At 39.1% G+C, this 27,926-nt stretch overlaps 1 protein-coding gene across 4 annotated transcripts; it reads right to left on the reverse strand.

Moving 5' to 3' along the window:
- Window positions 1-949: 949 nt before the first annotated feature.
- Window positions 950-14,691, reverse strand: LOC122005987 (histidinol dehydrogenase, chloroplastic-like). Of its 4 annotated transcripts, XM_042561279.1 has the most exons (16): window positions 14,552-14,691; window positions 14,059-14,165; window positions 11,393-11,579; window positions 5,678-5,799; window positions 5,543-5,595; window positions 5,368-5,440; window positions 4,666-4,767; window positions 4,483-4,584; window positions 4,304-4,375; window positions 4,155-4,217; window positions 4,032-4,073; window positions 3,136-3,195; window positions 2,093-2,203; window positions 1,741-1,911; window positions 1,469-1,559; window positions 1,016-1,372 (listed from the first exon to the last, which is right to left on the reverse strand). In XM_042561279.1, exons 4-16 carry the CDS (start codon window positions 5,768-5,770, stop codon window positions 1,098-1,100), a joined length of 1,308 nt encoding a protein of 435 aa, XP_042417213.1. In that variant the 5' UTR covers window positions 5,771-5,799; window positions 11,393-11,579; window positions 14,059-14,165; window positions 14,552-14,691; the 3' UTR covers window positions 1,016-1,097. The 4 variants fall into 4 exon arrangements, with proteins under 4 accessions (XP_042417211.1, XP_042417210.1, XP_042417213.1 ...); XM_042561278.1 differs by lacking the exon at window positions 11,393-11,579; XM_042561277.1 differs by lacking the exons at window positions 11,393-11,579; window positions 14,059-14,165; window positions 14,552-14,691 and adding an exon at window positions 6,085-6,241 and having other exon boundaries at window positions 950-1,372; window positions 4,486-4,584.
- Between the last annotated feature and the right edge of the window lie 13,235 nt (window positions 14,692-27,926).

The following is a 27,926-nucleotide window of genomic DNA, read 5'->3' on the forward strand; positions in this document are numbered from 1 at the left end:
ACTGTTTATAAGAGGCAGGATCTCTTGGACTACTTTTTATGGTCCAAGGAATGTGTCACTCGTATTTACGGTTGGATCGTGATCGCGATCCGGTCACAAATGGTTGCGATCCTTTACTAGGTTCATCGTCCCTATTAGGTTATAGTTTTTGTTCGGAGTGGGCGACCGGAGGCCGTCCGGAGGACACCTTCGCTCGGCGCCCAGTAACCTAGCTCGTCTGCTCCGAGGAGACCTTCGGTCGTCCGCTCCGAGGAGGCCTTCGGCCGTCCGCTCCGAACAAAAACTATAACTTGGTGGGGACGGTGAACCCAGGAAGGGATCACAATAATTTGTGGCCAATCACGACCACGATCCGATCGCAAATACGAATGACACATCTCCTAGATCATAAAAAAAACGGTCCAAGAGATCTATGCTCTTTTTATAGGCCCTATGATATTGTGTTTATCCTTAAGTATTTTCATCATTTCACTTTTTATAGACCCTATCATATTGACCTTAAGCATTTTTTTAATATTCTTTTGCATAACATTTTTCTATCGCAAAACTTCACTCGTGCATTTTTCTTTGGCACAAGAGGAGGTACATTCACAGTTAGTCCGGACTTATTATCTAAAGAGGGATTATGCAGATAGATACATGGCTGTGAAGATACTGGGAAGAGCAGCAGGTGCCCAAGGGATTGCCGTTTAGCGTGTGCCTGGTAGAGAAGAACGTTGATTTGGTGATTAAGTTTGGGAATTGGAGTAACTGTGAGAAATTTTATAAAGAAAGAAACATTTAAAAAGAGTTTGTTAAGAAATATAGGTTAACTATTTGTGATAAATAAGATTCGGATTTTGGTTTATGTTACTAAATTCAACGAGTTTACTGCAAGGATTTACACTAACATTATTATCCAAACATCATAGTAAATTTTTGGAACTAACTTGCTGCAGCAGCCCAAATCACAATTCACTGATCCTACGCAGTAAGAGAGATTCAATGTGAAAGGTTCGAAAATAAACACTTTGTTTTACAATATCATATTAACTTACTCAAACGGGGGGAAAAAAAAAGTTAAACAGTTTGAGAAACGTTGGAACTAACAGTTTGAGCTAAGAAGGCACAGGGGCTTCAATGTCCTGAAGCCTAAGGGTGACGGCCCTCTTGTGAGCCTCTAGTCCTTCAACTTCAGCCATAGTGGCTACATAGGGTCCAAGCTTTCTGAGTCCTTCCTCAGTTAAGGATTGCACAGTTATGTATTTGAGAAATGAGTTTAATGATACACCACTGTACATTCTTGCATACCCATAAGTTGGAAGGACATGGTTGGTTCCGCTTGCATAGTCGCCAACACTTTCGGGTGTCCACTGTCCTAAAAAGACTGAACCTGCAATGACCCACAAGAACTTGAGGTGTGAATTTATTGTGTTGGACATAATCAAGAGTAAATCGATCTCTCTAACAAGAGAACCAAACTATTTACCTGCATTCTCAATCAAGCCCTCCCACCTTTCGGCATCCTTGACGTTGATGATCAAATGCTCAGGAGCATACATGTTTGAGAAGGAAATTGCCTGCCAAAATGACATCCTAAACTTCAATTGTACTGAGATAGACCCAGACGCAACCAAAACAATGTGTGAAAATTATAGTTAAAAATTCAGAAGGTAAATTTTGATGTCGATAAGAAATAAATTTAGTTTCAAAGTATTATGGGTTGCTTGAGCAAATAACAGGTATCAATCAATGACCAACCTCAACCATGTCTCTGGCAAATACAACAAAGCTATGACTAAGTGCTTTTGAAGCAAATTCTCCCCTAGGAAGGCTATCACATTGTTTGCTCACTTCAGCTAAAATTGCATCAACATTGACACCATCTCCAGCAATGACAAGAACTACCTGACTGTCAGGACCATGTTCTGCCTGTAAAATTAGCGATTTTATAAAAGAAGAGCACCAAACCCATGGGACAACTATACTTATAGCAATTTGAAAGGTTTCATTGTGGATTTTTATCAAGTCTTCAGGTAATAAATTCCAGCTACTGAAAATTACAACAAAAAACATTAATAACACAGACACAATGGAACAGAAGACTCTGCACCTGAGAGAGTAGATCTGCAGCTATGTGAACTGGATTGGCATGTCTGTCGGCAATGACCAGCACCTCTGAAGGGCCGGCAGGCATATCAATGGAAACCATGGCTTCACTATTCTGCAAATCAGCCAAAGTATTCACCAAGGATCATTCTCTTCGTGATCAACAAAATGAACAGCTATGAGGATTGAACAGAAATTTAACTACTGTAGAGACATATCTCTAATACAATATCTATGAGAGATATCCATACCAATTGAACACCTTACTGGGAATCAAAAATGAAGCCACGACACTGGCAAAGGTTATCGGAATTAGGGAGAAACAAATAAATAACACCCAAGTTGATAGGTCAAAGCAGATTTATCCTTTTAAGTGTCAGAAAATTGATGGTAGATGATTTGTGTATTACTTGGGCAATGATGTAGTTGTTTCCACTCCAATCCTGAGTCGAGTTTTAACAGCTCAAAAATGATATTTGCATTCACTATTTAGAGGCTATCAATGTCACAATTTTTTAAGCTAAGAACATAAACATTATTATAGTTCCCACTGGCTATGAAACTTTCTTGATAAAATTGGGTTCCTGTGTTTCTGTTAATCACTTTTCCAGGAAATAACAGTACCTGAGGTACAGGATTCAATTTTATTCTTAAGGCAGGGATTTAACTGAATGATTGTTCCTAACGAATCTTATCTGACCTATAGCTCCAAGTTTCTGATTAACTGCAAAGGGAAAAGAGCTAATTGTTTACAGAAGAGCCAACTGATCTGTCATTTCATTCCTGAAAGATCTAGAAAGGAGTGGCCATATTATCTGTTACATTTTGATCTTCTTACTTAACATATTATCTTCTTCCAAAAATCACCACAAAAAAAGATAATTAATACTACAGATTTGATTTGATTTGATTTGATCACTACATTTCCAGTACCTCATGACAAGGAAAAAATCATTTGTGCATAGGACTAAAACAAGGTAAGTAGATGTAATCAAACGATAAGAGCAATATTCATAGAAATGTGAGGCTACAGAATTATTATCATACCTGAAGAATCATTTTTGCAGCAGTAACATATTGATTTCCTGGCCCAAAAATTTTTTCAACCTGAAAAAAGCAATTAAAACATAGACGTAAAAGTAAGTGCAATCAATATTACATAATGCTTAGACCAAATGGAGAGGAGTATCAATTAAAAGCTTGACAGAAAACAAAGATTGAGTTAGTAGGGAGATCCTGCACCACAAGAGAATCTCATATAGGTGTATATTTGTTCATGTATGATATGTAGGATTGACACAACAGCTAGAGGAGGGGGTAGTGAATAGCTGATATCTGAAATACACAAATCGAAATCTTGAGTGCAAAGCTTAATTAAATGTTAGTTACTCAACGGAAATAAAATAAGCAACACTAACTCCGTTGGTTCAGAACCCCTACATTCCAAATGTTTTTCTACTAACTAAATGAGAGATTCAAATATAGAATGCAGCAGAGAAATTTGTACACAATGCTCAGGCAACAAAATCCACCGTAATATAGTATCATGTTCATGAAACAAGGCTCATAATGATGAAAAAACTTATATATATGTATATATATAATTGAAGCATGAGAATAATAGTTTGTGGTCAAGATTGCAAAAATGATGATTTTGTATGCAAGACAGCTCTCCTGTAAAAAAGTTTGTAAAAGTAGAAGATGAGTTAGTGCTAGTGTTCCTAGTTCCTACTCTTTCTAGCCAAGATGCCCACCTATCGCTATTAAGTTTCCCAAAATGATAAAAGAGAAACCACCTCAAAATCAAGCTACATATACAAAGCACAAAATTACAATCCAGATAAAGCAAAGACAGAAGAAACTTGAAAATACTGCCAAACAAGAGATGCAGCTTTCAATGGTGAGGGTTTGCAATCAACGTATTAGATGTTTGTAAGGATTACCTTTGGGCAAGATGATGTTCCCCAAGCCATCGCTGAGATCGCCTAAGATAGAATGCATAGATACCATTGTGAGAAAAGACTTGTTGAGAAAAAAAGAATGAAAAGGGTTAGAAATTGACGAACCTGAGCTCCCCCAGCTTTTAGAATGTGGGTGACGCCAGATTTCTTTGCACAATATAACACTTCCTGTTGTCACATAATCATGTTAACCTATGTCTTAACATGGAAAACCAGTGTAGGGATAGTGATGATAGATTATTTTTTAAGGCTACCTTGCAAATGCTTCCATCACGACCAGGCGGAGTTGCTAGAACAATGGTTTTGCACCCGGCAATCTGTGCAGGCTGGTGCATACATAAATAAATTGAAAGTTAAACCAGATCCTTTTGCCTAAATGTGTCAAAATTCACTATGACTACAACATTGGATATTGTAAACAAGGATACTATACCACCGAGAGCATCAAAGCAGTTGAGGGTAAGACTGCAGTACCCCCTGGAACATAAAGGCCAACAGATGCAATGCACCGTGCTATTCTTTTGCACCTCACCCCCTATGCATGTTCATTCTATGAATTTAGTCACAAGTACAAGGAAAATAAACAAGAGAAAGAAGGCTAGTGCCTTATTCTTACTTTCATATTCTCAATCTCCTTCTCAGGAATCCTTTGAGCAGCATGAAATGCATTAATATTGTCATAGGCCACATCAAACGCTTCTCTTACTGTAGGATCAAGCTTAACAATGACAGAAAAATAAACTTAAGCCTTTGTACAATTGATTGAAAGATTAGTCAGTTTTTTTCCTTCAAAGAATACAAGTTATGTGTGAATGATAAAAGTTACTGAACTGTATAAAAAATCTCTGGGGGACATAGTTCCAAATGACACATTTAGATACTCGATAGAATATAGACAAATAATTACACAGAAAAATTATGTTGAGAACTTTAAAAACATTAAACTCTTATGCAAAATAAGAATTACAATCCAAAGTTGGTGGAAAAAAACAGTGTGGTACAGGAGAATTAAATGAGAGATTACCTGTCTTAAAGATTGTCAAGCAGACGCTAGATAGAATGACATATTTAACCATTTAAGCTTATGGTAGAATTACATATTAATAATGGACACTTAACCAAGAATGTCAAGTGCACACTTTGGTAGAATTACACATTCAACAATTTAAGTTTGAGGTAGAATTACTCATTTGACAATTTAATCATGATAAAATTAAATCGTTGATTGTTATATCAACACTAAAGAGGACAGAATTGGACCTAGAGCTTTTAGGGGAAATTACATCAGAAATAAATAAATACTTTAAACAGCCTATACCTCGGGATCTGGAAGATCAGAAACAAGCTCAACAACTTTATTGAGTACAACTTTGTCAAATCTTGCAGTATAACTGGATAAAAAGTGTCAAGGAACCTTTAACATTATAATTTTCATATCAATATTATTGAAGCAGAGATATAACAGATAAAGAGAAGATTGGTAAGTCACTGACTCTATTACTGAAGCATCTCCTCTGCAGCGTACATCATCCACAATTGGATCAACCTACACTTAAGGATCAAAATATAGCAAACTAATCAGGCACTCACTGCAATGAAAATTGTCAATTGACAGAATGCCAACTTACTACGCTGAAAATCGATGAAAAATCAATACGCGGACGAGCTTTGAGAGATTTAACCTCGTTGTGAGTAAGATCAGAAAGTTTATAAGATTTCATTGCACACTTGGTAATTGAAACTTTAAATCCTGCATGATAATCATGGTATGTCAAATATCAGGCTGCACTACACAACTTTTACACAGATAAGACGATGCATTACACAAGCATGCCTATTTAAGCTTTTGCCTTATTCACTGAAATCAGGAAAAAGTTAGATCATCCATGTTCTAAACAAGATATGAGACATTCAAACACATTTTATAAAACACAAGAAATATGGATGCTCTAATATGTGGATTAAATTATGAACTCCTAGATGCCAAGTGAATTCTTGTGCTAATAATGAGCTCGACTGAACAGGAGGCAAATACCTTTTGGCAAAAAGCAAAGGTTATACTTCAAGTAACTAAGAGAAGGTTGCAAGAACTGGTGAAGGATAGGAGTTCCAAGAAATTGATTATTCCTTGACAAAGAAAATTTTTTACTCTCCATTAGACACCTTTGTCCTGCAAATGAAGATCAATAACAATATAGAATATATTATGTTGGACTCCGTAGTTGTTTTGATGTGATCAACCAAGTTTAGGTTAGGTCCTGTTTATCTGATCCCTGTGTCTAAGTGTGCAGGAGCTTAGGAGCGCAGGAAGTCGAGCGGAAGACGCAGCTAGCGAGAAGGACGACACGGGAAGGGAGCCGACGGGCTCGGTGCGTCCGAAGGACGAGAGAGCTGCAGAAGAGTACACCGGTGGGCGAGAAGAACGTGCGCGGCGTTCGAGGGACGTAAAGCCGGGACGGAAGACTGCTCGAGGAGAAGACCGGGAATTGAGTTCGGGTGAGCCCTATTCCGGTTGGCCGAAATCACCCATGCAAACCGAACCAGAGCAAGTCAACCGGGAGTTGACTTGACAAGTGTTCGATCGACCAAACGCCATGATCGGTCGACCGAACCCCTATCTTCAGAAGCCAACCGTCGTAGCCACGTCAGCATCCAGCCGTTGGTTGATCGGTCGACCGGACCCTCTGATCGGTCGACTGAACCGAAGATAAACCAGAAGACCTAGTCGAACGTGCTGATCGGGCCAGCTCAGGGAGACCGTTGGCTGATCGGTCGACCGAACGCATGGATCGGTCGACCGAACCTAAGCTCGATCCATAGAGCCTGCATCCAGACGAAAAGTTGGGAGAGTTCATCAGGTTTGGTCGACCGAACCTGGGGATCGGTCGATCGATCCCTTTCGAGTCAAAACCTAATCCCGAAGATCAGGTGATCTGATAAGTTCTGGAACCCCTATATAAAGGGGTCTCGAACAACTATTCGAGACAACAACTCTGTACTTTCATTCTTAGCAACTTCTGTGCTCTCAAAGTGTAAAAGGCTTCTCCGCCTTCAAAGAAGGAGACGTTTCTAGTGCGCTTTCCAATCGTCTTGGATTAACAACTGTCTCGGTTGTAACCAAGTCAAATAGCTGAGTCGTCTCTCTTTTTGTTGTTGTCATTTAATTTATAATACTCTTGTTGCTTTCATTTTGAGTTAAAGTTCTTTGAGGAGGGTATACTTTTTCAATGACAGGCAATTCATCCCCCTCTTGCCGGTCTCGCTGCACCAACAAGTGGTATCAGAGCCCAACAGCCTCAGAAGGACTAACCGTCGTCTGAAGCATAAAGATCAGGACAATGGTCGGCGCGAACATTCATCCCCCAAAGTTCGACGGAGATTTCGCTACATGGAAGCGAAAAATGGAGGTATTCTTTAAAACGGATTTTGACATTCTTATTATAATGAAATATGGTTTTGCAGCTCCAAAAGACAAAGAAGAATGTCAATGGACGAAGAAGGAGCAGGCTGATTTCATGACTAACGGAAAGGCTGAGTTCCACTTGCTCAGCGTTCTTCCGCCCCAGGAGGTAAGTTGGATCGGAAGCTATGACTCCGAAAAGACCTCTGGGATAAATTCCTAAAACTCCACGAAGGTACCTCGGAAGCAAAGCTAGCGAGACGTGACATCCTTCGGACACAACTAACGAATCTCCGGATGAACACCGGCGAGAAGGTAGCGCAACTCCAAGCAAGGATTAAGGAGCTAATAACTCAACTAAGCAACCTTGGAGAAGAAGTAACGTACCGAGACTCTATCCGGTACGCGCTCAACGCCTTCCCCAGAACTCCAGAATGGGCGTCCTTAGTAGATACATACTACATCTCTAAGGACTTCGAGGTAAGTACTTTAGAAAATTTGTTTTCTACTTTTGAACTTCACGAATCTCGAGTTGCAGAGCCCAATGGAGTAGAGAAGACTAGTCAGAACATTGCCTTAAAGGCAAGAATAAACGGTTCTGACTCCGAAGCCTCGATCGATGAAAACGAAGAAGCATTATTGGTAAGAAAGCTAAATAAATTTGTTAAAACGAATAAATTTAAATCGCAGTCGAGAAAGCATCAACGCAACAGAAGAACGGTCCGATGCTACAACTACAACAAGGAAGGACACATCAAGGATGACTGCCCCAAACTGAAGAAAAAGAATAAAGAGAAGCTTAAAAAACCGACGCCCTCTACACGCAAGAGCCTGAAGGCTACATGGGATGATTCTTCATCCTCCGAGTCAGAAGCCGAAGCTTTCTCGGGGCTAGCACGGGTGGCCAACCATCTCTTCGAAGATGACTCGGACTCAGAGATGAGCATTGATCAAGAGGGAGAATCAGAAGAAGAAAGTTACGATGAAGGAGGAGCATCACCAAGTGAGGTAAGTAAGGTACGTGATCTCACTCCTTCTCAGTCTTTTAAGTTTATCAAAGTACTTACTAAAGACTTAGTCAAATCAGAAGAAGAAATTGCCAATTTAAAAACAATGTTAGAAAATTTGAATTTAGAAAATGAGAAATTAAATTTGGAAATTGAAAAATTGAAAACTGAAAATTCATGTTTAAAAACTAATGCTTTTCAAAAATTAATGTTTATGGAAAATTAAACTGGTATACAAGAAAATATCAGGGCCAACTTAGAAGAATACCTAAAGGATATGTACCCCTTAAGTTTTTGACCAACCCTGTAGGAAGGAACCTTTACTAAGTTCCAAAATCTTTGCTATTTTAAATTTTTCTTTTAGTTAAAAACTTACAGTGAGAAAATTAAACAATGAGTTTCTTTATGGAAGCTTTGTCTAAGGAAGTGATTGTTGCTCCAATAACCAAGAAGGCCTAGTGCCTCGTCACGACCTGGAAGCCGAAATATCGAAATAAAATGTTTAATTAACTTTCTGATAAAAGCATTAAAATTAAAATTAAATAATGCTTTGAAAAGTTTTTAAACATTTCCTTAGAAATTCTTTAAAAATATTTTTTTATCCTAGAAAAATGTTTCTTGAAAGTTTTACTTAGAAAAATTCTCATTTTTCTTTACTTAAGATCTTTTCTGAAATTAGATTTATCTAAGCTAAGTTTTTCTGAAAATAATATTAAATTTTCACTTAGCAAATTTTTTTTTCCAAAATGACTTAGAAAATTATTTTTACCCCGTTTTTGCTGTGATCAAAAGGGGAGAATTAAGTGACAAGTTTAGGGGAAGTTAGGAAAATTACTTTTTTTCTTTAATATTTTTTTTTACCTTATGGTGCAAACTTTATTTTTTGTGCTTAAAATATTAGTTTAGTAATTTTCTTAAAATTACTATTTGCTTGTTTTTCCCTAACTCAAACTTGGGTTGATGCACATTAAAAAGGGGGAGATTATTGGACCCCGTGGTTGTTTTGATGTGATCACCAAGTTTAGGTTAGGTCATGTTTGTTTGATCCCTGTGTCTAAGTGTGCAGGAGCTTAGGAGCACAGGAAGTCGAGCAGAAGACGCAGCTAGCGAGAAGGACGACACGAGAAGGGAGCCGACGGGCTCGGTACGTCCGAAGGATGAGAGAGCTACAGAAGAGTATACCGGTGGGCGAGAAGAACATGCGCGACGTTCGAGGGACATAAAGTCGGGACGGAAGACTGATCGAGGAGAAGACCGGGAATTGGGTTCGGGTGAGCCCTATTCCGGTTGGCCGAAATCACCCATGCAAACCGAACCAGAGCAAGTCAACCAGGAGTTGACTTGACAAGTGTTCGGTCGACCGAACGCTATGATCGGTCGACCGAACCCCTATCTTCATAAGCCAGCCGTCGTAGCCACGTCAGCATCCAGCCGTTGGTTGATCGGTCGACCGGACCCTCTGATCGGTCGACCGAACCGAAGATAAACCAGAAGACCTAGTCGAGTGTTCTGATCGGGCCGGCTCAGGGAGACCGTTGGCTGATCGGTCGACCGAACGCATGGATCGGTCGACCGAACCTAAGCTCGATCCACAGAGCCTGCATCCAGACGGAAAGCTGGGAGAGTTCATCAGGTTCGGTCGACCGAACCTAGGGATCGGTCGACCGATCCCTTTCGAGTCAAAACTTGATCCCGAAGATCAGGTGATCTGATAAGTTCTGGAACCTTATATAAAGGGATCTCGAATAGCTATTCGAGACAACAACTCTGTACTTTCATTCTTAGCAACTTCTGTGCTCTCAAAGTGTAAAAGGCTTCTCTGCCTTCAAAGAAGGAGACGTTTCTAGTGCGCTTTCCAACCGCCTAGGATTAACAACCGTCTCGGTTCTAACCAAGTCAAATAGCTGAGTCGTCTCTCTTTTTGTTTCTATCATTTAATTTATAATACTCTTGTTGCTTTCATTTTGAGTTAAAGTTTTTTGAGGAGGGTATACTTTTTCAGTGACAGGCAATTTGTCCCCCTCTTGCCGGTCCCGCTGCACCAACATACTATACAACTAAACTCTGAAAGTCAGCATAATTTTGCGCAAACACAAACCTTAATTGTATTAGTTGTAGTTACAAACTACAACTCTAGTTGGATGTATCAACAGTCAATTAACAGAAAATATAAAGAATACAAAAAAGAAACTACGTGCTCAATTTTCTTAGTTGAGAATAGAGAACAGCCTTTGTGTTCTTTGACATCAAAATGGCTATGAGTGCTGTCTGTGTTACGCAGGCTAAGGTAAGCATATTTAACATGTTGTTTTTGTTAACATATTGATGCAGGCCAGGAAGAGGGAAGGGGGTCTGATTGTTTGAAGATATGTGAGGTAGGAATCAGAAATTTAGTTTTAAAAGTGCTAAAGGGCTATAGAAACTTAGGGATAAACACCTCAAGAATCTAGGCATCAAATGTGAACTAGAGTTGACAATCAGACCAGGCCATCGATGACCGGGCCTAGTTTCGGCCATGTCTGGCATGGCCTGATGACCATGTCAGACTCAGCTTGGTTCACAGGTTGGTCTCGTAGTGGTGGATTGGCCAACCAACCAAGTCGGGCACAATGTGGGTTGGGTACAGTACAGGCTATGCCCAGCCCACATTGAAAAATATTAAAAAAAAAAGATTTAAAATTTAAAATAAAAACAAATTTAAATTTATAAAAAATTTAAATCAGTTGAATTTTAACTAGCAAGTCTAGAGGCTCAAATTTTGAATTGAATATTAGTATAAATATTCTAATCTCACTTAGAGGTCAATGAAGGAATAACATCCATGTAATCATCCCAGCAAAAAAATATAGATGATGCAAGCCGAGTAAATGAATTATTTGAGAAACAAGCATTAACCAATAACCAACTAATTAATAAGCGACAAGAAAGCAATGTACCTGATTCGTGATCTTTTCAAGATGAATTTGAGGTGGAGAGTGGTAGCACAGCAGGCTCCAGATATATAAAGAAAATTGAAGAGGGTGAAAGAGAGGAGGTTCAAGTTTTGAATTGAATATTAGTATAAATAATCTAATCTCGCGTAGAAGTTAATGAAGGAATAACATCTATGTAACATCCCAGCACCTGCATATTTCAGATGAGCTCGTAATTATAAAAAATACCAAGTCAATGAAACATTTGAGAAAAAAGCATTGATCAACCAATATATAAGCGAGGAGGTAATGTATACGTTTTGTTATCTTCTTTGGATGATTTTGAGGTAGGGACTGGAAGCATAGCAAGCTCCGGATACCTAAACAAAGTTTGAGAGGGTGCAAGAGAGGGGAGTTCGGGGAGAATTTGAGATATCTGAAACTTCGATGGTTTGAGATCACAAAAGGATACGTGTTTGGCAGAGGAAGAGCCTAGGGAGGGTAAGGTTTCGGGGTGAAGGGACGACCGAGCGGACGATGAAAGGGGAGGCAGCAGTGATCGCAATTCACAGGAAAAGGAGTGGCAAAATTGAAGGGTTTGAAGGGACTGAGCAGGAGAGGAGAGGGTGTTGAGCGGAGACTGTCGACGGAGAGGAGGAGGAGGAGGAGGAGGCTGAGATCACAACCCACAGGAAGGGGGCAGCGATTAGACCATGAGGGTTTCGTTTGCATGCCGTGTGGAGTCTGTCGCAGGGAAGACGAGGGTTTACTTGTTTAGTGCGTGAGGCGTGTGGTAGTGACGGTAAGTCCGAGCCAAGTTCTGTAGGGATAAACATGCGAGAAAACAAGAATAGAAGGCGATTTTAAGTCAAAATAAAAGGTTGTTGAATCAATTGGCTTAATCAATTCAGTAGGGGTCAATCGTGGCTCCTTGGCATTAAAGGGGAAAGGGCACATTGTGTGCTTCTTATGCAATCACAAGGAACATTATCAAAGTCTATGTCCAAAGAGGAGGTCCTCAACTAAGAACAAGGGAGGACGCTCAAATTAAGGGAAAGCTTTTAAAAGCAAAACTAAGGTATCATTAGTTAATGGTATCTCTTTGCGCCATGATAAAAAGTATGCTAGAAATAAATGTTATCATTTTAATGTTATTTATCATGCAAATAGAAAGTATGAAAATTCTAAAGAGAATTACAAATCATTTCATGCTAGAACAATCTTACCTAAGGATAGGAAGGTAGAAAATGGTTTAGGCAAAAATCCTAAGCAATTTTAGATATATACCTAAAAAAAAATATTCAGGGCAATCATGAAAAATCTAGATTTAAGGATTTAAGGATAGAAAAGACTTGATAAATTGAAAGAGTCCTTTATGAAAATGACAAATGAAGTTAAAGGGTCCAAAAAGCAAAACCTAGGTTTTGGAAAGCAAGTCATCTATAGACAAGAGGAGTTTGAGATACAAATCCAAGTCCAAAGACAATATGTCCACATATCATAAAGTTCCATATGACTATGAAACTAAGCTTAGGTCCAGGAGCCAAGGTAAGGTTACAAGGGAAGTTATCCCTCGAGTTGACTTTGAGAAGACTAGTATGACTAAGACTTCTAACAAACCTAGGAAAGTCATTAAGAAGATATCTATGGAAGTTATCCCTAGTACACTCAAGGAGCATCAATAGGTATTGAGTTCTTAAGAGTGTGTTCTCTTCACACTAGATGGGTATAAGGTATGTCAATCCTAATTAGAAGGGTAGCTGACCCAACCATAGTGAAGTTGACATTTTTGAGCATTTTTCAAGATATTGTGACATCTTAAAAATGAGAAGTTGACTTTTACACTTAGAGAGTTTAAAGTGTGCCAATGAAATTTGAGGTATTGAGATTAATCAAATTGGCACAAATGGGATAGAACTAAAAGATGTGCTAAGTTGAGTTTTTGGCACATCCAAAGGGATATAGGGTCAAATATGTCGAATAGTACATTTGACATAGTATTTAGTTATTGAAACTTGAATGAAAATCTAGGTATTTTCTTATGAGTTGCAAATACCGTGATTGTGTGCCCTATCACTTGCTATGACATCATATCATATATTCTTAATGCTAAATATCATGTTCTACATGCATCATATAGTATGATAGTTTTTTTCTTTTGAAAAGATGCATTTGTTTTATGTCTTACTCATTAACATGCATAATTCAATTCCTTGAAATTAAGGACAATGACATTAGTTGACATCCTAGATAGGATGATCAAGCAATTTTGGGGAAATTCAGATCATGAAGATATGCCTCAGTGAAACATTTTATACTTTCGGCATCGTTGTACTTCTTGACTGGAATATGAATAGATTGAGAAAAATTCCACTTGATGACATCAGATATAAGACTAAATAAGGCGAATGAACTTGATGGCCTGCCAATTTTCTGAAGACCAAAGTTAAGGGAAATTAGAAGTGAACTTGGCACAAGATACCGAAGTACTTCCCCCGAGCCTTGACATTAAACAAAATTTACCTCCTAGCACATCTTTAAGGATGTAGTGAGAATCATAATCAAAGAACAATGAGGTAAATAACAACGAGGTAAATAACAACCATGAAATAATTCCATAACTAAAAAGAGGAATCCGCTTGAAAAATATAAGGTAGGAAACATTCAAGGAGAGGAATAGTAACGCTCACAAATGTTTAGAGACACTGCTCCGATTCCTAAGTTCTAGGAGGTTGGTTTGAGCAACCGCAGAATTCACAGCTTACATGCCTTAAGCGCAGATCAATCAAACTTCTGTCTGATGAGCAAGAAAAACAATAGGGAAATAAGGATTAAGATCTAACAACAATCTTAATCTATCATATCAAAACTGCAAGATAAAATAAAGCGCTAAAGCAAATGCAGCTCCATGTGGTCCTCATATATATGTGTAGGATCAAATAAATAGAACGGATCATCTGTGAACAAATCAGAATTTTTCCGCAGAAATCAATCTTAGTTCCAAGTCAACTCGCCGTGTCCGAGCCAACAAATACGCTATCTAATTGATGGAAAATCGAATTACGATTCTAGCAACAATATTGCATCAGTACTAAACTTTACAGATACAGAAGTAGATCCGGAGACATCTAAAAAAGACGGTGCTTTCGGAGAAGATGGGAGGAGAGGTTGAAGAAGGAGCACCTTTCAATCGACCAAAACTCCAAAAACTTCAGATGGATTAGGGTTAGCAGTGGATCACTGGATCGGAGGAGAACGAGAAGGAGCGAGTAGGCGAACCGCGGCGAGAGAGGTGCATGATACCATCTCCAACCACAAACTCTATCACTAAATTTTTTTTCAACTCCAACCATGAAACACCATTTCTTACACTAAAAAAAATATTCTTTAGAATACTCTATTTTTCCATCTTATAATTTATTATTCAACATACATATTAATTTGTTAAATATTTTTATTACGATAATAATTACTATTAATTTTTATGATATTATGTTTTTAGTTACAAGAAAATTAAAATTAGTATTTTTATAATTTTGTTAGAAATAATTTAATAAGCATACTAATATTTAATATTTAAAGATAATACACAATCATAAACAATTTAGATAATTTTTTTAAAATATTTTCACCAGACAACTAACACTTCATTAATAATATATCATTATGAACCTTAATTATCAGAATTATCAAATTGTTATGTATTTTGAAATTTTAAATATTTAATTGTGTGTTTGTTATGAAATTACCTATATTATAAATTTTAATATATTTATAATCTTAGCAACATAACAAATATTAAAATTTATAATATATATTTAATTGAAATTTATATATTAAATTTATAATATATAAAATTTATATAATAAATTCAATTAAATTAAATCATATTAATTTATAATATTTAAAAATATTTTAAATATAACTTGCCTATTATGATATATTATATTAAAAAAATCTCTACTTGCACCATTTTGATGTAATTTTTGGGATCACCATTGGAGAGGATATGGTGCCATTTTTACACCAAAATGATGTAAAAGGGCACCGGTTGGAGATGCTCTGAAAGGGAACAGCAGTAGGTGTGTGGTGGCTTCGTAAGGGTGTCTGCAATGGTGGAAGTTGGGTTTTGTAAACCCAATTGCATTGCATGACATCAAAAAAAAAACTTAGAATTAAAAAAATTTAACATCCAAAATTTCATATTGCTTTTAAGGATATAATATATAACATAGTAAATAAAAAAAATATAGATATGTCTAATATAAAGTTATTTATTGGATTTATGATTATAGGGAGAAGTTTATAAAAGTTATAGATTTTTTATTTTTAATCATGGTAATGATGTGACATAATAAATTTCATGATAAAATTAGATTTATAAATTTAGGATTACGGTTACTTTAAAAAAAAGAAGAGATGGTGAAGGGACCCACTTATTGGATTGGTTGCTAGACGTGGGTCCCACATTTTGTTTCCGCAGGATCCTCGAGAAATGAAAATTTTCATTTCACTCCAAACATTTGTACAAATTTTTATCAAACCATTACTGTGACGGTTTTATGCAATGTGAACTGGATTTTAATTTAAATGCGAATATGTTCAATCTCCTCGAAGTAAACATGAGCTTCGCTGTGACGATTAGTCTAATCGCATCAATTGGAATGCCAATGAAGTAAATTGACATGAAATTTTTAAACAAATTTTTTTAACAGGGGTGTCGGCTACAGGAAAATCGTGCGGAGGGACAGAAAGCCCGTCATGAGGTCGGTATGTCCACCATTAGGTCTAGGGGTGTAAATGAGCCAAGCCGTTCGTGAGCTATTCGAAGATCGATTCAATAAAAGCTCGTTTGAGCTCGTTTAATGAGACTCGTTAAGATAAACAAACCAAACTCAATCTTCACAATATCCGGCTCGTTAACTCGAGAACATGTTCGTTAAGCTCATAAATTAACTTTTAAATAAAAATAATAATAGTTTTGATATTAAATTTATAGATTTTACACTATACTTATGAAAAACATAGACAAATATATTAAATTTATTTATTAGAATAAAATTATAAATTTTAACAAGAATATTATATTTTTTTAAAAATATATAATTTAGTTTTTAATGATTATTTAAATTTATAATTTATATTTATTAAGCTCGTTTAGGTTCGATAAAAGTTCGAATAAGCTCGTGAGCCATGAATATATTCGTTAAATAAAACTCGAACTCAGCTCGATTATAAGTGAGTCAAATTCAAACATCTAAAAATTCGACTCGACTCGACTCAATTACATCCCTAGTTAAGCCGATGCTTTTGATCAACTGTTCCTTTTGTTTTCTTTTACACTGTCACTTGTCAAAATTAGATTATTTTAAGCGCGTAGTGCAAACGATAATATTTTTAGTATAAATTCACCCTACTTACGTCTCGGATTTGTATATCTAAATTTATCTTTCTCCATCTCCATGAAACGAAACTAACTTAAGGGGTAATTGAGATGGCAGATCCGCCTTCATCCTTGATGCACGGATCACATCTCTTCCTCAATTAGAGTAGATGACATTGTAGGAAGTGGGCAACATATGCACTGGCTGCACACGTTGTTGTGGGAATGGGCAACGTGTGCAGTTTGCTGCACAAGTTGCCGTGAGAATGGACTTGTGCATTGCACACGCCCCCCTCTTCCCTTATCCTTTTCTTTATAAGTTTGCACATACGACTCAATGGGAGATTATTAGAATTTTGAAATCATAATTATAATTATAAATATCTAAAGTCATCAATTAAATAAGTCAATCAATTAAATAAGTCATAATTTAATAGGCCAAATTAGAAATAGACAAATTAATTATTATTATTATTATTATTATTTAGGAGAGGTAAATATATTATACTCCTAAAAAAATAAAATATAATCATATGATGTCTACAAAGTACATAATAGTTTTATGATTTTATAAGACACCATTAACTAAACTTCATGCATAACATCACACATCAATACCTCACTAATATCTACAAAGTACTAAACATGACTTGGACTTTGTATGATATCCGAACACATTACAAAACATTATCATACATTACAAAAGGATTACTTGATATCTACAAAGCGTCAAAAATGAACTTGGACTTTATAAAATATCTTCTCAAAGCAAAGTATAACATTCTCAAATCGGCTCATGTTATATGCATTCCATATGAGATAAATTATGGAAGATAGAGCAAGATGTCTTGTTTTCATTTATTGCCCCTCACCTTTGTAGTGTTGCCAAAATGTATCAAGAAAGAAGGCCATATTGGTGATCTCAAAAGTGATACCCATCCATGACTTTCTCAAGTAGGGGCTTGACAATGTCACAATCAATGAAAATATGGTTATTGGATTCATCTTGTTGATGACATAACGCGTATATCTTATTTGATTCATATCAGATGGTGTCCGCCGTTCTTAGTCTTTCATGAGCAAGTAACCAAGTTGTAAATCTATGCTTTGGTAGAATATATGACTTCCATGTCACCGAAAACCAATCTACTTTAGCCACTCTTGGATGAAAAAACTCATATGCCAAAGCTGACCCATTATTTTCCCCCACATACCACTCTATCATCTTCATGTTTGTCGCACCAATGGAGGTAGTTCGTGTTGGTACCCCAAGGTAGTTTTGATATGATCAAACAAGTTAAGTTAAGTCTTGTTGTGTTTAATCTTGTGTCTAAGTGTACAGGAACTTAGGAGCACAGGGCATTGAGCAAAAGACGCAGCTAACGAGAATGATGACACGGGAGAGAGTCGACGGGCTCGATGCGTCTGAAAGACGAGGATCTGTGGAAGAGTACGCGGGCGGACGAGAAGGAGACTTGTGGCGTTTCCGAGGGACGAGAAGTCAGGAGCGGAAGCTTGCTCGAGAAGGTCGGAAGTTGGGTTCGGGTGAGCCCTATTTCAGATGACCGAAATCACCCAAGTGAGCGGAGCCGGAGAGGAAGACCCAGACAAAAGCAAACGGAGCCGAAGCTGGAGGCTCAGAGAGATTTCGGAATGATTCCGGACTGCTCCGGAATCATTCCGGAGACGTTTAGTTGACTTTTCCCCTTCGAGGCGCCCAGAATGATTCCGGACTGCTCCGAGCACCCGGAATCGTTCCGGGCGCCCCCGACTGCTCCGGGCACCCAGAATCATTTCGGGCCCCCCGGACTGCTCCGGGCGGCCGGAACGATTCCGGATGCTCGGAGCAGTCTGGACGCCCGGAACCCAAGTTTTAACCATTTCGACGTGGTCTTTAACCATTGCGTCGGGGATAAGTTTTTATCCCACTCCAAACACCTGGAACCCTTTCACGCATCCCGACCAAGGCTATAAATACATCCTTGGTCCCAGAAGCTATCAACAATAAGCATTCTTGCAACAACATTTGTACACATCTAAGTTTTTGTTTAGCTTCTTAGTTTTTGTGCTTTCACTGCTGTAAAGAGGCTTCTCCGCCTAAAGGAGATTCTTAGTGCGATTCAACTTCCTTGGATTAACAACCTTCCCGGTTGTAACCAAGTAAATCTGTGAGTCTCGTCTTTTCAGTTTATTATTCATTTTTATGCAAGTGTTTGTTTAAGTTATAAGTTGAGGAATTTATTTTTGTTTTGATTTATGCAAGAGCTATTCACCACCCCTTTAGTCAGTCGCCAAGCGCCCTAACAAGTGGTATCAGAGCTAGGATGCTTCAGGAGGACTAACCGCCGATTGAAGCACCGAATCGATGGTCGGACTAAGTATATACCCACCGAAATTCGAGGGGGAGTTCACGAGTTGGAAAAAGAGAATGCAGGTATTCTTTAAAACTGATTTTAAATTGCTTTTAATAATGAAGTTCAATTTTGTAGCACCCGAAAGTAAGGAAAAATACCAGTGGACGAAGAAGGAGCAGGTCGACTATGTGGCAAACGGCAAAGCAGAGTTCCATCTGCTGAGCGTCCTATCGCCACAAGAAGTCAACCAGATCGGTGCCTACAACTCAGTAAAGTAGCTTTGGGAGAAGTTCCTTGAGCTACACGAAGGGACATCCGAAGCTAAGCTCACGAGACGGGACTTACTTCGCAACCAGCTCACCAACCTTCAATTTGAAGAAGACAAATCCATTGCACACCTTCACTCGAGGATTAAGGAGCTCATCACTGAACTTTCGAATCTTGGAGAAAAGGTAAGCAACCGAGATTCGCTAAGGTACGCTCTAAATGTTTTCCCTAGAAATATGAAATGGGCATCATTAGTAGATGCCTACTATATCTCTAAGGACTTAGAATCTGTTACCTTAGAAGAGTTATTTTCAACGTTTAAAGTCCATGAATCGAGATGTGCAGATTTAAAGAAGGAGCTGATGTACAATATTGCCCTCAAGGTGAAGATGGATGAATAAGAGTCAGAATCTTCTTTCGACAACGAGAAAACAGTGATGATGGTAAATTAATTTGAAAAGTTATTTAAATTTAGAAAAACTAACCATCTACAGGGTAGAAAGAGAAGAAAAATTAGATGCTACCACTGCAATGAAGAAGGGCACGTTAAAGACAACTGCCGTAATTTGAAGAACAAGGACAAAGGCAATAACAAGAAGCCTGTCCACACGAACAAACACAAAAACCTAAAGGCGACGTGAGACGAAACGTCGTTTGAATAAGAGATTAAGGCTTTCTCCGGACTCGCGTTAATGACAAGCTATCAAGATGACGAAAATGAAGCAAGCTCGTCTGAAATGAGCATCGATGAAAGGGGAGCGACATCGGAAGAAAGCAGCGCTTCAGAGGGAGTTACGGATAACGGGATCGACATGGTAAGTCAGGTACGATCTCTTCCTCCTGATAAGTCATTTAAGTTTATAAAATATTTATCAAAGAATTGTTGCAAGCTAGAAAAAGAAATTAAAGAGTTAAAATTAATTCTAGCAAAATCTTGTCCATTAGAAGAATTTGATAAAATAAAATTAGAAAATGACAATTTACAAAATGAAATAAAGAACTTGAAAAATCATGCATGCTTGAATGTTAGAACTCAAAATTATAATAAATTAAGCTGACATCTTAGATTTCATAAGGGATAAATTAGAAAAAATTCAAAGAAATATGTTCCTAAAAAATTCTTAATTAATCTAGTTGACTGGAACCTATATTGGGTTTCAAAGTCTTGTCTAACGTGAATTTTAATTAGACTTAGCGCTTTTAGTGAGAAAATTAAATGTTTGAATTTCCTTAAGAGGCTTTGTCTAGAAAGTGGTTGTTGCTCCAATAACCAAGAAGGCCTAGTGACTCGCCACAGCATGGAAGTCGATTAATGAAATAAAATATTTAATTGACTAACTGATAAAGCATTTAATTATAATTAAATAATACTTTAAATATTTACTCAATTTTTTTTTTGTTCTTTTTAACTTAGAATTAAAAAAAAAAAAGAACTTAAAGTTTTTTTTAAAACATTATTTCTACCAAATTAATTTTTACAAATTTGTTTAACTTAGGAAATTATTGATATTTTTTATATCAATTTTTTTTTATTTAGAAAATTTTTCTAAAATTATTTTAAGTGCTAGCAAAATAATTTTTAAAAGTTTCAAAGTTTTTCAAAAAACTTGATAAGCTCTTCGAAATGTTGAAAATTAGTTTTTTTTAGCTAAAAACTTTCCTTTTTTTTTTTTTTGAAAAATTTAACCCTTAGATTTTTTTTGATATCCCATTTTTTATGTGATCAAAGGGAGAGAAGGGAAGATTAAGTCTAGGAGAAGGTAGTTTAACCTTTTTAAATTTTTACACTTTAATTGTAAATTTATTGCTTTTACTTTATATTAGTTTACCTTAACTTAACTTGGGTTGCTCACATCAAAAAGGGGGAGATTGTTGGTACCCCAAGGTAGTTTTGATGTGATTAAACAAGTTAAGTTAGGTTCTATTGTGTTTAACCTTGTGTCTAAGTGTACAGGAACTTAGAAGCACAGGGCATTGAGCAAAAGATGCAACTAACGAGAAGGATGACGCGAGAGAGATTCGACGGCTAGGTGCGTATGAGGGACGAGGATCTATGGAAGAGTACGTGCATGGACGAGAAGGAGGCACGTGACGTTTTCGAGGGATAAGAAGCCAGAAGCGGAAGCTTGCTTGAGAAGGCCGGAAGTTGGGTTCAGGTGAGCCCTATTCCGGATGGTTGAAATTACCTAAGCGAGCGAAGCCAGAGCGGAAGACCGGGACCGATGCAAACGGAGCCGAAGCTGGAGGCCCGGAGAGAAAGTCAACTAAAAGTTGACTTTTCCCTTTCGGGGCGCCCGAAACGATTCCGGGCGCTCAGAGCAGCCCGGACGCTCGAAACCCAAGTTTTAGTCATTTCGACGTGGTCTTTCACCGTTACATCGAGGATAAGTTTTATCTCACTCCAGGCGCCTGGAACCCTTCTAGGGCCCTGACCAAGGCTATAAATACAGCCTTGGTCCCAGAAGCTATCAATAACAAGAATTCTTACAACAACACTTGTACATATCTCGATTTTTGTTTAGTTTCTTAGTTTCTATGCGTTCACTATTGTAAAGAGGCTTCTCCGCCTAAAGAAGATTCTTAGTGTGATTCAACTTCCCTGGATTAACAACCTTCCCGGTTGTAACCAAGTAAATCTGTGAGCCTTGTCTTTTCAGTTTATTATTTATTTTTATGTAAGTGTTTGTTTAAATTATAAGTTGAGGAAGGTATTTTTGTTTTGATTTATGCAGGGGCTATTCACCCCCCTCTAGCCGGTCGCCAAGGGTCCTAACAGTTCGCTGTACAAGTTAATCAGGAATATAAAGTAAACGTTTAATAAGGAGGGAGTCCGAAGGCTTACTCCTCCATTGTCAAAAGTTCATATTCCGGATGATCCTGTCCGAATGCTGAACCAACGGACGCTGGGCACGTGGCGCTCCCCGGCTGCTGGTGTGGATCTTCGACTGGCTACACGAAGCTCCGGCGAACCTGCACAGAAGTCGGGCCGGGAAGGGGTTCCCGGCGGCGACCCTCAGACGCTCAAGTCAGGCAAGCAAGCAGTGAAAAGTGGCTCTCAAAAAATTAGAACGCGTACCTCCGGCGAAGGATGAGGGCCTTTATATAGGGCAGCGGAGAAGCGAGTGCACACATATCGAGGTGTACACGTGTCCGTGGCCCATACCCCAGTAAGGGCTTGTCAGTGAGCTTACCTGACCCATACTGCTACACTCCAAGCATGTCCTCGATGGGACAGCGGAACCCCACGTCGCGTGATTTGGAGTATGACCATATCACGAAGCATGCCAGCCGTCAGAAGATGTCCCTTGTCTTTTTCCCCGAACTCCTGCCGTGCGTCCGACCGGCCCACGTCCGCCTTCTGTCCGACCGGTCATGTATGATGGTACGCTTGGGAAATTATCGATAATGTATTTTGTGGCGACTGTTAGCAGTATGCTTCATGTCTTCGGCCGAGCGTGCTGTCCGCTCGGCCCTACGATCTTGCCCAATGAGCGCCGGAACCCCGACTTCCATAGGGGTACCTTTTGCCCTCGGCTAAACACCGGGCGGCCGCCCGGTCGGTCAGCCCCCTTTCTCCGGTCGGCCTAGCTGGTCCGACCTTCTTCGATGGACCGCCTGGCTTTTTTACTTCCACGTGGCGTTGACCCCTTACAACGAGGGTCCCCTGTTCTTATCGCCGGATCACCGGAGATAGTGATGATGAACCCATCGCACCCAAAGGGACTCTCTTCGATTTTGAATATTCCATAGAATCTGATATAAGAGAGTCATATTCCATGTTTGCAAGTCACGTAAACCATATCCTCCTTCTACTTTGGGTAGACATATAGAAGCCCAAGAGATTGGTGGATGTTTTGTTGACCATACAAAGGAACGAGAGATGTCATATCTTGTCAATAACTTCACTTGGTTTTAGAAAGATAGATAACCAAAAACATTTCACTCCTTGAAGTACCAATCTTACAAGTTCCAACCTTTAGGCATGGGAAAGTGTGTGCTTCGACCAAGATATAATCTTCTTCCTTATGGAGTCAAGAAATGCCTCATAATTTACAATCCTCAATTTCTCCGTTGCTAATGGAATACCAAGATATCGGAAGGGAAATGTGTCTTGTTGAAAATAACTAGTAGCTCCTCCCTTAGTTGGTCACTAACCTCGACCATATATAAATTGGATTTCATTGAATTTGCTCGAAAGCCCGCTTTATCACCAAAGATTGTTAGGCAATCCATAATGAGGTTAAGAGTAGAAACATCGACCCTTGCAAACAATAAGAGGTCATCGACATATGCTATATGTGTGAGTTCTACTTCTTGACATTTTGGATGATAATGAAAAACACCTAACCTTGAGATAACTTTCATAGAACGTGAGAAAACTTCTAAACATAGGCCAAACAACAAAGGGGAGAGAGAATCACCTTGTCTCAAGTCTCTTCTTCCACTAAACAAACCATGCAATCCACCAATTAGACTAACAGAGTAAGAAATCGTAATTATGTATTCCCTTATCCATCCACAAAATTGTTGGGGAAACCCAAAACTAACAAGTGTGAACATAAGAAAACTCCAATCAACCGTGTCAAAAGCCTTGCGCAAATCAACTTTGATCATACACCTTGGAGAAATCTGCTTACGAGCATACTTTCTCAATAATTCTTGGGCTAAATGAATGTTATCACCTATGGACTGACCTTTGATAAAAGCCACTTGAGCTGGATCCAACAATATATCTATAACTTTTGCCAATCTTGCCACAATACTTTAGAGATGATTGTTGGGACCTTGACGTCCGCTAGAGGGGGGGGTGTGAATAGTGTCTCACCAAATCAATCACTTCTTCCTACGCTTGTTAGTTACTCAGCGGAAATACAAACAAATATAACAAATAGAAAGCGAAACCTAGAGGCAATAACCAAGACAATCAAACCTCTAACATGTTTATGTAATGTGGTTCAGAGATTAGGGCTTCTACTCCACGACTGTCCGTAAGATGGATGATCCCGATCCGTCGGTGGATGACTCCCCGACAAACTCCGGCTAGCTCACGTAGCTCCTTGTGGGTGGAGAAACCTCACCACAACTCTCACAAGAACATTTGAGACGCTAGGGCACAAGTAGACTACTAATAGAGGTTAACCACCTCTATTTAGTCAACCTCAATCAAGCTCCCAAGGCTTGGTTATATAGGCCACGGATTGGAAAATCGCACCTACCAGTCAACTACCAAAACCATCAGTAGACTACCCTCTTGTGAAAATTCGACCGTTATATCCCAACGGCTCGATATCATTCGATTGGTAAAAGTACCAGTCGAATGCTCCACACTGGCTGAGCGAACAGAAGCATTCTGTTCGCTCCCAGTCGACTGCCCAGTCGACTACACTACTTAACTGATGAAACCACCAGTCAACTGCTATAGTACTGCTACAGTAACGCTATGGTGAAACCCTAATTCTAGGATTTTACCCTCGAGTACATTTACTCAACACTCGTCCTTGCCTGACCAACCTAGACCTAGCCTTCTAGCCTCCTCCATCAGCCTTGCGTCTCTCGAATGTCTCCCCATCTTTCACGTCTTACCTTCTGGAGCTTCCATCGGCCTTGTCATTATTGTCGGGTCTTCCTTTTCCAAGAGGTCGTACCTCTGGAACTTCGTCTATTGCCAAGTCACACTTGGACTTACATTGTTAAGACTACATGCTTGAACTTACACCTCCAAGACTCATCCTTGAACTTTCCTCCTTTGCTAAGATCACACTTGGACTTTCCTTGTTGTACCTGTATCCTACACACTCACAATGCATATCAAATACAACAATAAACCTAACTTAAACCTTTGTCTAAACATCAAAACTTAGGGTATCCAGATTGTTCCAACAATGACCTTGTAGAAAATCGTACAACATGAGATAGGCCTAAATCCAAAACTCTTAGAGCATAATTAGATTTAGGGATAAGGGCTATCAAGGTGTGGTTCCATTGCTTGAGGAGCCGACCATTAATGAAGAAATCCTTTATCACCTTGATGAAATCAACCCGTATATTATCTCGAGCCGCTGTGAAGAATTTTGCATTGTAACCATCTGAACCGGGGGCTTTATCGACGCCTATATCAGATAGATCCTTCTTGATTTCTTCCTTCGTGATTATGGCATCTAGGGATGATGCTTGGGCTTGAGATAATCTATTCTCATGCAAGGAAGAAACCTTAATGGGAGAGCTTTGGTCGGCCTCACCCAAGAGACCTTGAAAATATTCCATAAATTCTTTGGTGACTTCATCCAAACTAGTTGTTTATTCTCTGTATTGTTTGATGAGTGTAATAATAGCATTTCTTTTGTTATTTCGCTTAGCCAAGTCATGATAAAATTTGATGCATCTATCTGTTGGGCAATTTCCTTTGGTCAAGTTTGACCAGTTTGACTAAGCTTGAGTTGAGTCAAGGTTGAGTCGGGATTTGAGTTTTGATGTTTGACAATATAAGGAGATTGATAATATAAGAAGATTCCTGGAGCAATCGTCCGGTTATAGAGATGGTCAAAGAGTTGACCGGGTTGATGAGAATATAAGTCAAGTAGTTCAAGGTTGACAGGAGACTTGACTGGGAAAGTCCTAACTGGAGTTTAGGCAGTGGTGGAAGTCCTAATTGGAGGTTAGGCCTATGGAAGTTCTAACTGAAGTTTAGGCAGTGGTGAAAGTCCTAACTGGAGGTTAGGCGTATGGAAGTCCTAACTGAAGGTTAGGCAAATTGAAAAGTCTAGTGTGATCTTGGCAAAGGAGAAAGTCTTGGTGAGAAGCCAGATATTTGGGAAGTCCTGGCGAGGAGTCAGGCAACTGAAAGTCCAAGTGTGATCTTGGCAAAGGAGAAAGTCCTGGTGAGGAGCCAGGCAATTGGGAAGTCCTGGTAAGGAGCCAGGCAACAGAAAGTCCAAGTGTGATCTTGGCAAAGGTTGTAAGTCCAAGCATGTGGTCTTGGCAAGGTAAGTCCTAGTGTGACTTGGCAAGGAGAACTCGATAACTAGGATGAGGTCGAAGGAAGCACCTGAAGGCAAGGCGTGAAGGATGAGAGATATCCGAGAGACACAAGGCTGATGGAGGAGGTTAGAAGGCTAGTTCGAGGTTGGTCGGGTGTGGCCAAGTGCTCGGCATGGAGACCCAACAGGTCGCGGTTGACTGGGAGTTGGGTTTGGGAATTTGGACTTGAGTTTGAATCAAGTTCAGGCTGGTCAATCGATCGGGCGATCGATTGAACCATAGTCCAATCGATCAGTGGATCGATTGGAGTGTGCTGCGATAGTGGGAAGACCCAATCTATCGGTCGATCGATTGGGATGGGAAATCACGGGCACAGAAGCATTCCCAATCGATTGGGCAATCGATTGGGAGCTGCCAAACGATCAGTCGATCGATGGGCATCAGAAGCCCTCGTGCGATTGCGAGAGCACAGAAAGGCTCTAAATCGATCGGGCGATCGATTCAGGCAGTCCCAATCAATCGGTCGATCGATTGGGAAGTGACCGTTGGGCAGGAAACGAGCGATGGACGACTGGGATGGAGCGGTGCTGACGTGGCAATTGATTGGGGATGGATTGGATCGATTGGGAGCATTGTTTAAAGCCTGGGCGAAGCATTTTCTTCGTTAGAACTTTGTGTTTTTTCCTGCAATTCTTTTGCGACTTTCACAACGACTTCTCCACAGCTATCTCCGTCAGTCTTGAAGGTTCTTGGAGGCACGTCCAAGTCAAGAGGCGAATTGTAACAAGAAGAAAAAGCTAGGGTTAGAGTTTATTGTATAAATCTTGTAAGATTTACCTTGTGATTGCTTCTCTTTATATTCTTGTTGTATTGTGAGCTTGTAAGACTTCTCCGCTTTCAGTAGTTATCGCAAAGGAGTGGTTTCATAGTAGAGGGTGCTGAGTGTGTGGATCCTTGGACTAGTCACCTCTGCTTGAGGTGGATACCAAGTAAATTCCTAGAGTTAGCGTTGTTGGTGTTTGATTCTTGTATTTTTCACTGCACATCATCAAGAAGAAGCAAACCAACTCAAGCGCGACGAAATGCTATTCACCCCCCCTAGCGGGCACAAAGGTCCTAACACTATCACTATTCTTGAGGTAGATACTCTTAGCACATTGTTGGTAGAAGAGCCTTTCCACCTCTGATAGCATTATTTATTTCTTTCTTATTGTGTCACAGTCACTTGGGGGCTCTTCTCCATTAAGAAGGGTTCTTTGAACATTTTCTAACTCTAATTTTTCTCTTGATGCTTGCTCCTTAATATATTGAAAATGAAACTTATCAAGTTCCCTTAGTTTACCTTTCAACTGTGTAAGTTTTATCTTGAGAGTAAATTGTGCATTGTCATATACGGGTACTTCCCATGTATTTGCCACCAAGTCTTTGAAACCATCATGTAATGCCCACATATTATAAAATTTGAATGGCCTATTGGATCCTCTCTCCCTTACAAGTTGAAACTATGCTACAAGAGTGGTCCGATAGACAACTGGGGGGCGTAGATTCCACATAACTTTCATAATCCGCAACAAGC

Source organism: Zingiber officinale, chromosome 7B (genome assembly GCF_018446385.1).
Source record: "Zingiber officinale cultivar Zhangliang chromosome 7B, Zo_v1.1, whole genome shotgun sequence".
Classification (NCBI taxonomy): Eukaryota; Viridiplantae; Streptophyta; class Magnoliopsida; order Zingiberales; family Zingiberaceae; genus Zingiber; species Zingiber officinale.

Coding starts and splice junctions, on each gene's coding strand:
- LOC122005987 (XM_042561276.1), bottom strand. CDS start 6,205: ATGGAGAGTAAAAAATTTTCTTTGTCAAGGAATAATCAATTTCTTGGA. Junction 4,768..5,367: donor CTGATCTTCCAGATCCCGAG/GTATAGGCTGTT, acceptor GTCATTGTTAAG/CTTGATCCTACAGTAAGAGA. Junction 4,074..4,154: donor TAAAAGCTGGGGGAGCTCAG/GTTCGTCAATTT, acceptor ATTCTATCTTAG/GCGATCTCAGCGATGGCTTG.